General features: G+C 37.9%; 1 protein-coding gene across 1 annotated transcript in view; it reads right to left on the reverse strand.

The window, feature by feature from the left end:
- The window catches only part of LOC112058047 (dynein axonemal heavy chain 10), an 88,332-nt gene extending 75,023 nt beyond the window's left edge, over positions 1 to 13,309 (reverse strand). Inside the window, exons 1-13 of the mRNA XM_052887958.1 lie at positions 13,141 to 13,309; positions 12,840 to 13,010; positions 12,415 to 12,444; positions 11,476 to 11,604; positions 11,338 to 11,393; positions 10,389 to 10,619; positions 9,638 to 9,769; positions 8,972 to 9,042; positions 8,428 to 8,503; positions 7,364 to 7,470; positions 2,789 to 2,969; positions 1,877 to 2,023; positions 467 to 559 (exon numbers count right to left, since the gene is read on the reverse strand). Coding sequence (XP_052743918.1) covers positions 467 to 559; positions 1,877 to 2,023; positions 2,789 to 2,969; positions 7,364 to 7,470; positions 8,428 to 8,503; positions 8,972 to 9,042; positions 9,638 to 9,769; positions 10,389 to 10,619; positions 11,338 to 11,393; positions 11,476 to 11,604; positions 12,415 to 12,444; positions 12,840 to 13,010; positions 13,141 to 13,294 — 1,578 coding nt within the window. The 5' untranslated portion in view covers positions 13,295 to 13,309. The remainder of the gene's footprint in view (positions 1 to 466; positions 560 to 1,876; positions 2,024 to 2,788; positions 2,970 to 7,363; positions 7,471 to 8,427; positions 8,504 to 8,971; positions 9,043 to 9,637; positions 9,770 to 10,388; positions 10,620 to 11,337; positions 11,394 to 11,475; positions 11,605 to 12,414; positions 12,445 to 12,839; positions 13,011 to 13,140) is intronic.
- Between the last annotated feature and the right edge of the window lie 554 nt (positions 13,310 to 13,863).

Raw genomic sequence — 13,863 nt, forward strand, 5'->3', positions numbered from 1 at the left:
TATATTAATAAAATATCTTTCAAATAAATTGAATTTGTCCAACACGGGCGTTTATTAGTTTTATACTAGCAGACGTCCTCGTGGAAATCCCCCGGGAACCATGGATTTTTCCGGGATGAAAAGTAGTCTATGTGTTAATCCATAGTAAAATCTATTTCCATTCTAAATTTCAGCCAAATCGCAAACATACCTACGCACTTACACACACACTTTCGCCTTTACAATATTAGTGTGATTAGTGTGATAAAATTTGTTTAAAACAACAATTTTAGTTGTTGAAGCATTGATTTTAAAATGACTTAACCCTACGACTACAAATGCAACCTAAATAATTTCTAGATCTGTAGTTAATTACTTGGGACGAATAATAAATATGTGGTTCAAAGGTTTCATGTTCACACTAATAATTATAAATTACCAGATCGATAGTATAAAACATTATTAAAGAATATTTAAAAAATCTTACGGTGAAAAACCGCATCAAGGTTGACAAAAATTTGAGGTTATCTCCAGCCAGATTGTATTGTTCCATAAGTGTGTCTTTATACTGTTGAAAACCCTGTAATTTTGAAACAAAACAATGATATAGCCTGGGCCTGTAGCCATGTGGCACGTCGATTCTCTTTCTACGAACGCTAACGCTTCGAAAACTAAAAAAAAGTATGGAAATGACAGATTCGATCGATAACTTGATCACGTGATCTGTCGATAGCAAGTGTTATTCCTATACACTTTTTAATTTTCGAAGCGTTAGAGTTTATAGAAAGATAATCGATGTGACACATAGCTACAGGCTCTGATCAGAAACATAAAAGACCTGGGTTGGGTGCCACCAATATTTCAACTTTTATAAAAAGAACCGTTGCCATTTCTATGCAACTTTTAACACCATAAACAAGTCAGGGATCGCTAGAACATTGTGTACACCTAGGTTTATTGGCCTAGTGGGAGTTGTCAATATTTTCATACTGTTACTATCGCGTTAAAGTAAACGCGAATTTATATGGAATTGAAACAGTTGTGCAGTAGTGCCACTAGATGGCGCTGGCTGAACTGCCACTAGGCCCTGAGATTACTAACAAGCTAATTTTTCGTGAGCAGATTCATCTCGATGAGACGATCAACTCTTTTATTTACGAAAATTCTAGATTTTGGTAACTAGCTGAGTTACCAGGAAATAAAAAATTCAGAGCGTCAGAACGAGATAATGTACCACGCAATTTGTAGGACAATGTGGCCGTTAAATTGTAAAACTATTAATTAAGCAACAGTAAAAAAACAGCACCGTGATAGCCCAGTGGACATGACCTCTGCCTCCGATTACGTAGGGTGTGGGTTCAAAACCAGTCCGGGGCATGCACCTCCAACTTTTCAGTTGTGTGCATTTTAAGAAATTAAATATCACGTGTCTCAAACGGTGAAGGAAAACATCGTGAGGAAACCTGCATACCAGAGAATTTTCTTAATTCTGTGTGTGTGTGAAGTCTGCCAATCCGCATTAGGCCAGCGTGGCGGATTATTGGCCTAAACCCTCTCATTCTGAGAGGAGACTCGAGCTCAGCAGTGAGCCGAATATGGGTTGATAATGATGATGATGAAAAAAACAGCTGGTTAGTAACAACTTTTAATAACCTCGTTATTGATACAATTTGGGAGGAGGGTAGAGTACCTCCAGAATACTACCAGAATCAAGAATTTTCGTAAATAAAAAAGTTGACCGTCTCATCGATATGAGGCTACTCACGAAAAATTAACTTTATAGTAATCAGGTGTACAAAATGTTCTACGGATCCCTGACTAAAAAAAGCATGTTTGCATAGAGTTTATAAGATAAATACTGGAAGGTGGAAAAACTAAATCTTTAGACAATACTTACGACATAATGACTTGAAGACAGCCTTTCGAGGATAGAGAGAATTTTAACTACCATCGGCTGCTTCAACTGTTCCACCAGCAGAGATATCTCAGCATCTCTCTCTCGCCAGTATTTGTATTCGGCAATAGGACCGTTGCCTTCTCGTGTCTGTTTAAAAAATAATGTAGTTGTATAATATGCACCAAACTTATTGTCCGTTTTGACTGACAACACGCTAAACAGTGCAGCTATTATATACAAAAATATATCCCAGCAGAGTTATAAATTGATAATTCTGCTGGGATATATTTTTTATTATGGTCAGACATTCACCTCGTTATTGTTTTAATATTTTTTTTTGTACACTACAATAACAAAACATAAAAACATAAGAAATATAAACATTATAATGAGTTAGTGACTTGTGACAAGTCCGGCCCCTTTAAGGTGAAGCTATTAAGGTTTTTTGGCCGATCATATCAGCCGATGGACGTCCAGTGCAGGACATGGGCCTTTTGTAGGGATTTCCAAACTTCACGATACTGAGCCACCTGCATCCAGCAAATCCCAGCGACTCGCTTGATGTCGTCAGTCCACCTGGTGGGGGGTCGACCAACACTGCGCTTTCTAGTGCGGGGTCGCCATTCTAGCACTTTGGGACCCCAACGTCCATCGGCCCCGCCCAATGCCTCTTCAGCTTTGCAATTCGTTGAGCTATGTTGGTGACTTTGATTCTTCTGCGGATATCCTCATTTCTGATTCGATCACGCAGAGATACTCCTAACATAGCTCGCTCCATCGCCCGCTGTGTGACTCTGTGCCTTCTTATGAGGCCCATAGTTAGCGACCAAGTCTCGGAACCATAGGTTATCACTGGCAATACGCACTGTTTACATATTTTAGGAAAAAATCAAAGGAATCATAAAATCTTACTTTATTCAAACAAGCAGATATCGTAGCATCGATATGCGTCTGCCACATAATGACGGCCTCCTCAAGTTGTGAGGTCAGCTCGGGGTCAACGAACTCTACGTGGTCCTCCTCTCGCTCCTCCAATAACGCTGGTATGGTCGGCATGGGGAGCTGTATCTCACCTTCCATGTGTTCTATTGTCCTAAAAGTTGAAATATAATGGAGATTCTTTAATTAGCTTACATTCGGAAAAGAACCTTTTCTTCTCAATTTAAAATTTTGGACTCAAATAGCTTATAGATAAAGTCTGGTGTAAGTATTGATTGTTTTAAATGTTTTTTGTTTTCATTGTTGGCATATTCAATAAATATATAAATAAACCAACTCAATAGGGATGATGACAGTTTTTTAAATTGTATATAAATTAAGAGTATACTAATAGTAAAGTAATTTTGTAAAAGGAACAGGCTATCTGCGATCATTACTTTCGTAGCTACAGGGATTTAAAGAGTCAGATTTGCGGCGCTGCCGCGGATCTCAAAAACGCCCCATACAAAATGGCTCGAAATAATGACGTCATAGGCAATGTAATGATCGTTAGATTTGTATGCGCGTCCAAACAAAATTACTAATATCTTTGTTATTTGTGCGTTTATGCTTATAGTTCATTTATTAAAAAATGTCACATTTAATGTAAGGAAGCTAAAACTGTATAAATTTTCATCTAATTACAATAAAATATTTTTAATAGTTTTTGAAATTTTATAATCTCATTTATTTTGCAAATATCCAGACAATTTTTGCTTTTTATGTATAAATTAGTTAACATTGACCCTATTTACCCGAATGTATCATAAAAATCAAACCTAGCCATCATCCCCATTCTGGAGTTAGGAACTTGGTGGTACACAGAAAAAATATACTAAAAATCTCTTCCTCGGAGAGCACTTTTAGTTACTAAACGAAAAATATGTAACTCTTTCACGACGAAACTACTGAACTGATTTGGTTCAAATTTTTAATGGTGACATTACACCCTGGATTTATATCTACACAATATGCTACTTTTTACCAGTATGTCGGTATTATGGTTCCCCCGGGATTCGTGACAAACTTTAGACGACTCATGTAGAAAATACGAATGAAATGCTTGTTTTTAAAAAAAAACGCATTCACGTCTAAGCCACCTGATTTTAAAAACTCTTTCATCAATGGAAAACTACATTATCAGTGAGTAATATATTTTATTCTCGCATTCCCACGGGACCGGGCATTACGTAGGTGAAAAGTCTCATAATTACTTACTACATTTACGAGTAACTTCATTTCTGCCATATCCGTACATGCTATGTCCACTTATATGAACTCATAATAGGAGCTCAATCGAGTGACACGGTGCCGGATAATGCACAAAGTTGGGGATATGTAACCGTTCTAGATACGTCGGCTATCAAACTTGTATTGGAGTTATACTGGCGGAAACTTCAGACATGTTCGTATGATAAATCGAACAAGTTAAGGAATATATACCTACCAGTAATTTGGTTGATTAATTAATATCTCAGCATTCCATGGATTCACCGTGCGGGCGTCGGTTTCATCGCGTGGTAGAGAGAAAAACTCCGAGCAGAGTCCTGAACTTGTGACTACAAGACGTAGGGTTAAGGATTTCCTTGACGATCGATCAACACTCCCCGTTCTCTGCTCGTGTTGTTCTCCCTGCCTTGGCAAATTTGGTAAGATCCTATTAGAGCAGCTTTGGATACTCGGTCTAATATAGAACTAGCTGCACTTCTAGAGAGGCCAAGGTCTCTAAGCAAGTTATAGAGAGATTTTGCTGGTAATCCTCTCGCACCTACTTCTACGACGTACAGACTAACTACACAGCCATTTTTAGTTATTTTTAGTTATAATTTTTAATTTCTGCAGCACTCTCTACCTATAAACCTAAGCTCAACTTATATGAAATCATAATAGGAACTCAATCGAGTGACACGGTGCCGGATAATGCACAAAGTTGGGGATATGTAACCGTTCTAGATACGTCGGCTATCAAACTTGTATTGAAGTTATACTGCGGAAACTTCAGACATGTTCGTATGATATGACGGCGCTGTGCTCTAAACAGTATACCTACTAACAAGTTTATTAACCCAGATAAGCCTGAAACTATTTTTGCCTTAGAAAGTTGCGATTTTTTTATATATTCTTAATTATTGCCTCAGTGTTTCAGGAAAAATAATAAAAAAATTTTGTGACCCTCGGAAAAGCTGGAAAATGACATCCCATATATGGGTCGGTCGGCATTACTTATACTATTTACTAAGAAGTTTTTAACTATGTATTGAGGCATAAATAAGACTTTTTGTTGCATAAAAGTATTATTTATTATTGTTTTAGTAACATTAAAGTTTTTGCGAAAATTTTTTACTGACTAACTAAGAAAACACTCTTAATGATGTAAGTGTACACTTCACGAAAATATAATTGCAGTTTCTTTTAGATGCTTTGCATTTCAGAATCTTGCTGTCTTAGCTTAATAGGTGACTGATGTTATCATGTCGTATATTTACAAGGTAACTTTTAGATGCAGGACAAGGTCCTGGTCCAGGTCCCCAATCTAATATTTGTATCCCCATCTAATTGGCTTACCACTGATGAACTGTTTACAACTGTGACCGCCGTAGCAAGGAATCATAGCCTCGTCAATACTATGCATCTCTTCAACGTATGCGTTTTCTTGAAAAACAGCCTTTAGCAAGCTAAATAAAGGCCGCATTTTAGCATATTTATCACTTTTGGTCTGAATCAATGAGTTGTCACAACAGTGCAAATGGTTCATGATGAATATAAATCTGTCACAAGATAGAGATTGAGAGAGAGTTTCTCCAATACATTCGACGTCTTGGCAAGCATACATATCCACTATAAAGGAATATTCATTGAATAATTGGTCAAAATAGTTTATCGGAGAACGTAACATATTTTTGGGGCCTTATAAGGGCTGGAAACTAAGATAATCATTTGATTTTGATTCGTACGTTTTGTTTTGTACTGATGGAGAACGATCTTCTAGTTAGGCAGATGTAAAAGTTCTTAGCTGTTGAAGCGGCTGTTCAATGCGAGATTTTTTTCTCTCAATCTCATCTTCAGTCTCTGATTCAGAATCAGTCTGATTGCCATAAGTAGCTTTAGCAGGTGCACGTAAAATTGAACCAGGCAGGTTATGTATAACAATATTATCCTCTTCTCCTGAATCTTCATCAGTAACCGCAGTATTAGCGTTATCTGATGGTTCAAATTTTACGCAGTTAGGGACCGGGTTATCATTATTCTCTAACCCGTTCAAAATTTCGTGTACCGATAAAGGTTTTGATCTAAGCCGAAAAAAACAAAATATTTAGTCAAAACTTTCAATGCATAATGGTTGTGTCGACAGACCCATACATGGGTTCATAGAACTTGCGGACATATAAAAGTGTCAAAAAGTTAGGTTTTTACTATTTAATTTTTAACATAAATACTAAAATGTTACTTAGTTTCTATTTTTACTTAAACATTTTTAAAATAATAACAATAGTATATTATAAAATTACCTTTTTGAGGCCATGTTTTACAATTTCCAATAAAAATATATTCAATCACGTGAAACACCAAGAAAATAATAAATTTACCGCGTTACTTGTCACTACAATTAACAGTTATAGACTAAAGCTTCTAAAAAAATGTGTAACCTGGTTTAAATAAATCAAATAATGACGGTAGATTTTTTTATTTTTACGAACCCATGTATGGGTCGGTAGGTTCATCTGGGTTAAACTAACTACATACCAGTAATTTGGTTGATTAATAAATTCGGGTCTGGAATATTACACCAGCCCCCCTAGCCAAGTCCATTCTCTTTCTAACGCTTCGAAAACTAGAAAAATGTATGGGAATGACATTTGCTATCGACAGGTCACGTGATCAATTTCTGTCATTCCCATACATTTTTCTAGTTTTCGAAACGTTAGCGATCGTAGAAAGAGAATCGACGTGCCACTTGGCTAGGGGCAGTACCTACCTAAGCACGATGTACGTCAAGACAAAATGACATATAGCGTCGACGATAATAGCGTCGAATTGTAAATATCGCTTTCTCTTTCGTTGGAATAAGATGAAAGAGAGAGCTATATTTTCGGTTCGGTTGCTATTGGTCGACACGTCTTTTTCTCTACACGAGATATGCCGTTGCGTGCATCTTTTGAGGTCAATTTTGCGACGCTGCCGCGGATCGCTAAAAAACGCCCCATACTAAATGACACGAAAGAATGACGTTTTCTGTCGAATGTTTCATATAATGAAACCTTGTCATTATTCCTATTCATCGAAACCTTTTGTTTCATGCAATAGGCTGTAAGTATTTTTTGTTCTATTATGTTATTTGTTTTGTATTCTTTTTAACTATAAGTCCAAGACTCCCTAAATTGTGTATGTACGATCTTTCTATGGAAACTCAATTGGTTTAAGTGTTTCTTAAATGTGTAAATTATTGTTTTTATGTTAATGCTGTTTGTTCCCTAAATAAATATATATAAAAAAATGTATCTTACTTACCATTCAACGATTCCAACAAGATTTTGGATGTCATCAATGACTTCATGTGCAGCCGCTTTCTTCTCGACTTTCGTATCAGATATGGGTGTTTCGATGTCGTTGGCAGACTAATTTCCAAAGCAAGAAAAAATAACATTGAATTAGAAAGAAGAAAAAGGAGAGAATATATATATATATGTTTTTATTTACACACTACGTCTTACACTAATTATGGTGCCTGATATCTCCTGGGCATGACGAGACCAAAACCCAAATATAAGCATCAGACTATTCCGTCAAGTTTAGCACAATGAAATAGGTACCAGCTCAGCATTTTGCTGCGTGACCAGCTAATATTAGTAATGGAAATTTATTTGTACCTATGATCTTTGTGGGTGTTGTAAGTTTGACGTGGCTGTCTGTCAGTCTGTCTGTTCACCATAGCTCCCGAACGGATAAAGCGATTTCAATGTAGTTTCTTTTGTATTAAAGGTGACTTACGGGTGAGTATTTTTAGAAATGTTTGATGAAAATCGTTTGAGCCGTTTAAAAGTTGTGGGGGGTGTAAGTGGGGATGAACAACCGAATGTCTGAAAATATACTCAAGCGCGGTGTCAAATGAAAGAGCACTGAAATAGAATATTGATGACTTGATCGAAAGTGTAATTAATAATGACATTTAAGGGTTTTTCAATTTTTTTTTTGTTTTTGTCTGGAGATTATTGTTTAACAGATAGAAATTTAATAGATGATAATTTATGTAAGGTAAGGTAATAAAATGTTATGGACTCTCTCTGTCACATCTCGGAGCAAGGCGCCTTTGGAACCCTTGTTACTTTAATTTTTAGTTTTCGACTTCAATTATCACCATTAAATTATGATATAACTTGACGTTTCAATATTTGTAAGCTAAGCCTACTTGCAATAAATTAATTTGAGTTTGAGTTGAAAGTTTGAGTATACCGGAGCACGAATTACGCCATATTGCAATTCTATGAAACCTTACCTAACATAATTATTGTTAATAATATTTACCATATTGCCCGTGTGTAGGCAACCTAATAGTAATTCATGAGCTCACATACCGTTAACAAAGGAGAGTTTCGCTTAACAACTTTCGGCACAGCTTGAACGTAGGTCTCTGTACGCATATTCTTAATCCTGCGAAATTAACAAATGTTAAAAATTGCACGTTTTTACTAGCATTTACTCAATTATTTTATACTAGCTGACGCCGCGCGGTTTCACCCGCGTAGTTCCCGTTCCCGGAGGAATACTGGGATAATATATGTAGCCTATATATATTATCTTGGGATCCCAAGGTGCTGGAATGGCAACCACGCACCGGAAAGCGAACTGTTTGTCGACTAGGTGGACCGAGGACATCAAGCGGGTTGCAGGGAGCAGCTGGATGCTCACAGCTGGAGACCGTTTTGTTTGGAAGCCCATGCAAGAGACCTATGTCCAGCAGTGGAAGTCCATCGGCTGCTAATGATGATGATGATGGTAAGTTAACATTCTTTCAGCTTCTATACAAAATAAGGAAGATCTTAACGTCATAGGCGTCATAAATTCAATGAAAGATCATTCATTGGATTGTATCAATGAATACTCTTGATAGTCTATTACCTTCGTTCTGCGTTCTCTCCTCTTGCAACGTTTGACATGCGGCGGTAGTCAGATGGACGAAGATAATTTATCTGAAATTGTAAAACAATACAATTAACGATCAGATTTCCAAGAATAAACTTTTAAAATATTCTCTTTTTTATTAATAGATAAAAGTGGTTAAGTCCAATCTCACAAGTACAGTCTTTGATGGCAACGCACTGGCTGGGATTTGTAGGACCAATTTTCATTCCCAAATTAGACAGAGAATCCTCTACGTGCGTTTCACTCTGAAACTGCAGCATCCTCAGAAGATAAAGTCGCTGACGACTCGACGGGCATTGTCGTTAGCTCACGGAGTTGCTTACCCAACAGAGATATAAACGAGATAGTTCTAATCTTTGACGCCGTGTCGTCCATCTGATGATGTTGCCTGGCGTAGGAGACTTGTCTCCATATCAGTGAGGTTGACGCCTCAGCGGGGATTGTCGTTATCTCATCGAATTGCTACCCCAACAAAGATATACACGAGATAGTTCTAACCTCTGACGCCGTGTCGTCCATCTGATGATGTTGCCCGGCGTAGGAGACTTGTCTTGATATCAGTGTGGTTGACGCCTCGGCGGGGATTGTCATTATCTCACTGAATTGCTTACCCACCAGAGATATAAACGAGATAGTTCTAACCTCAGATGCCGTGTCGTCCATCTGATGATGTTTCCCGGCGTAGGAGACCTGTCTTGCTATCACTGTGGTGGACGGATCAGCGGGCATTGTTGTTATCTCACGAAATTGCTTCTCAAACAGTGATACGAACGTCTGAAAAAGGAAGACTACATAATAAGTTGATTTTTTTATAGCCTTGGGTACAATTTTTATATTAATACTATCTGTTGCCACGCAGTTTCACCCGCGTGGTTCCCGTTCCCGTAGGAGTATGGGGATAATACATAACCTATAGCCTTCCTCAATAAAACGGGCAATCTAACACTGAAAGAATTTTTCAAATAGGACCAGTAGTTCCTGAGTTCAAACAAACAAACAAACAAACTCTTCAGCCTTACAATGTTAGTAAGTATAGATTGGAGTTACACTGATTAAACCCCAAGAATTCACTTCTTTATTATTCTACAAATTCATTGATGATTGTCCCTCAGATATATTTATTGTATTATAAGTTTCTATTGTTTATAGGCAGGCCACATAGCTCGAAGACCCGATGGACGTTGGGGTCCCAAGGTGCTGGAATGGTGGAAGATCGACCCCCACTAGTTGGACCGAGGATATTCTAGCGGGTTGCAGGGAACCGCTGGATGCTGGCGGCCCGAGACAGTTGTGGTTGGAGGTCCATGCAAGCAGTTCAGCAGTGGACGTCCATCGGCTGATAATGATGAAGTTTACATGCAATGTAAGTGTTCGAAGTTTCGAGTTTGCTTACCTCTTTTAGTTGCCATGCCAAGCTCATGAGAACCTTTCCCGACGTACATCCGACGAAGACGTACTCTGGCATTTTCAATTTCATTATTTTGGCCGTTTCATGCAAAGGTATCTCATCTTGAGTTTGCCTGATGAAGTAGAAGTAGCGACGGTTTCGATGCGTTTTTTGCGGCGTGAAGGCACCGAACACGGGTATCAGTTTTGGGTATTGGATTATACGTGGTACTGATCTCTGAAAATATATCAATACATATAAATAAAATTAAAATGTCTGTCTGTGATTTCAGAATAACTGTGGTATTTAAGTGCTTTTACTTATTTACACGATACTAAAACATTGTCCAGTTTTTTTTTTATTTTTTGCTTTGTCTGTCTTTCTGTTTGTCCAAGCTTATATTTGGAATAAATTTTGATGATGCTCTAACTGTTAGATAGAGGAAATATGCAGCAACTTAAAGACTACTTTTTCATCCGAAAAAATGCAAGATTTCCCCAGGTTTTGTGAAAAACAGTATTTTACGCGGGCGGTCGGTAGTATATAATATAATCGTTTCCTACTACAGCTCGGCGTGTTTCAATGTCAGAGCGGACACGAACTTTTGCGCATGCTATACCTGATTAAAGGTGCGGTGCGGAAAAATCCTGCCTCAGCCCTGCGAATGACCAATCAATGTGGTTATTTACGGGCACTACCTTTTTATGGACAACACTAATATACAACAGCCCCAAGTCCCCGATGGCCACGCTATTTCCGGCTCTGGCGGCGGCAGTAGGTGAACCGATCAAGCGGGTTGCTGGAAGCAGCTGGATGCTGAAGGCTTGTTCAACATTGTGCTTGTGGAGGTCCATTCAAGAAGCCTATGACTAGCAGTGGACGTCTATCTGAATGATAATGATGATGATGATGATGATGATGGTGATGATGATGATAAAATTCCAACTCTACTTACAACAACAGTGTAAAACTCCAATGTTCCATCCACTTCTGGATCCAAATCTTCAGGAGCTATAAAACGAACAAATTAATTACAAAAAAAAAATGGAAAAACTTCGTTTAAAATCACACAACAAAGTAAAATTTTCTTTACGTGGTGGAAAAGTGTACATGTCTTCCGGCGGTTCTTCCTCCATCGTCAGGTTGATTGACGTTTTCTTGGTGTCATCTACGTCAGAGACATCGGTTACAGCTGCCGCTACGGTTTCTACATCTTCATCTGCTATAATAAAAAAAAATTCATTTATGAAAAAAAAATCTCAATAGCCTATTTTCATCCAAGGCTGAAAAACGGCCTTTCTGACAGACACTACACATCATTTGTCATCCAGCCACTACCTTTTTAAGTTTGATCAGAACATTGAGCTGGAAGGCGACATAATATGGTGCCTTTACTAGTATATATTGTTCATTCTAATGACCAACCCACTTCAATGCACTATAGGGCCAGACCAGGGATTGGAACTCAATTTCCAACACTCTGATCCAATGTGATTGTTAGAGATGCGATCCACATAGTTAGAAACTATAGCATAACAAGCTTTCACTGAAGTGTAACACAAACTTAATTACTCCTGTCTGCTATTGAGAATTCCTAGGAATCGAACCGAGGACCTCAAGTGGGATCCAAAACCGAAAAGGTTAACACAATTGACACAGTTTTCAGATCCTAATAAAATAAATCTAAAGAGTTTGTACGTTTAAACGCGAACGTCTTTGAAATTACAAGCACTTTTGAAAACTCTGTTTAGCATTTCATCATCATCACTAACAACCCATATTCGGCTCACTGTTGAGCACGAGAGGTAAAAGAGGTTAGGCCAAATGCGGATTGTCAGACTTCACACTCCTAGAGAATTGAGAAAATTCTCAGGTTTGCAGGTTTCCTCACAATGTTATCCTTCACCGTTTACGACACGTAATATTTAATTTCTTAAAATGCACACAACCGAAAAGTTATTCAACCAATTCATATTTGGGTAAGACTTTTTTACTGCACTACTTGTTTACTAGTCGTGTTTATTATAGTTACCTTCCTCTCTAGGTTCTTCAAGTTCAACGTCTGAAAAAAAGAAAAAAAATTACAACAAGCAAGAAAGTATAATTGACGGCCTTCGTGGCGCAGTGGTATGCGCGGTGGATTTACAAGACGAAGGTCATGGGTTCGATCGCCGGCTTGGGCGATTGAGGTTTTTTTAATTTGGTCCAGGTCTGGCTGGTGGAAGGCTTCGGACGTGACTAGTCTACCGACAAAAACGTACCGCCAAGTGATTTAGCGTTCCGGTATGATGTCGTGTAGAAACCGAAAGGGGTGTCATGTCATTCATCCTCCTCCTAACAAGTTAACCCGCTTCCATCTTAGGTTGCATCATCACTCACCATCATGTGAGATTGTAGTCAAGGGCTAACTTGTAAAGAATAAAAAAAAATAAGAAAGGTCCAAAACAATCAACGTACCTTTAACTTTTGCACCTTTGCCGCCTTTCCCACCCTTCCCTCCTTTGCCTTTACCTTTCTTCTGTTCTTCTTGTTCACCCTCTTCAGCGGTTGAATCGGCATCTTTTTTGCCACCTTTTTTCTTCTTTCCTTTCTTTTGCAATACTACTGTTACTGGAGGAGGAATGATTCCTGAAAAAGTTGAGATATTTGTTACTTCTTGAAAGAAAAACATTTATACATGACTTACCATCGTCATTATAGACTTTTGGGTGGTTTTAAATGTTTTTTTTTTTTAATTTAAACAGTCATGTAAGCTTACGCCATTCAGTATATTCCTTGTCCTCGTGAATCAGTTTGTCAACAATGATTTTGTTGACGTAGAACAGTCGTTTCTCCAACGACAGCTCGTTGGGTTTCAGCGGTGCTGCGATGAACCTCGCCAAGCTCTGCTTCATCATCGGATCATCAAACATATCATAGAATAGATCCTCGTCATCCCTTCCAATGTACGCGAGTATGCGATCTTTGAGCCATTGGACGCGAGGGTCACTTCTTAGTTGTATTTCTATTTCAGCCTCGTCCGCTGTTGGCCGATGCGCAAGCGATTCCTCTGATGTTACATCGATGTTTCGACTCGACATCCTTAAAGCTTAGAAAATGATTAAGACTTCAATGTTACTAGAGTTTGACTAATGATATGAATAATAATGAATAATAGTGTTTTGTATTTTTTTTATACATTAACATTGTCAAGAGAAAAAAAAGATAAACATTTTTTTTGTGACTTTGTGTGGTAAACTCTGCTTTTATCTCAGACTAATTAGATAAAGACCTGCCTCGCATGACATTATTTTTCTTTCAAAGTATATGATCAACGATCTTATGCGATTATAAACACTGTCTTTATAGAATCGATGTTTCATAGTTTACAATCGTGTCCGTCGGTTAAAAACCTCCGTAAGAATACCTTCTTGTGTAGTTAAATGGTGCAAAAAACGAACAAAAACTGCTGGTTTAGTATAAGATATGTATGAAATCTAAG

The sequence above is a fragment of the Bicyclus anynana genome, chromosome 20, assembly GCF_947172395.1.
Source record: "Bicyclus anynana chromosome 20, ilBicAnyn1.1, whole genome shotgun sequence".
Classification (NCBI taxonomy): Eukaryota; Metazoa; Arthropoda; class Insecta; order Lepidoptera; family Nymphalidae; genus Bicyclus; species Bicyclus anynana.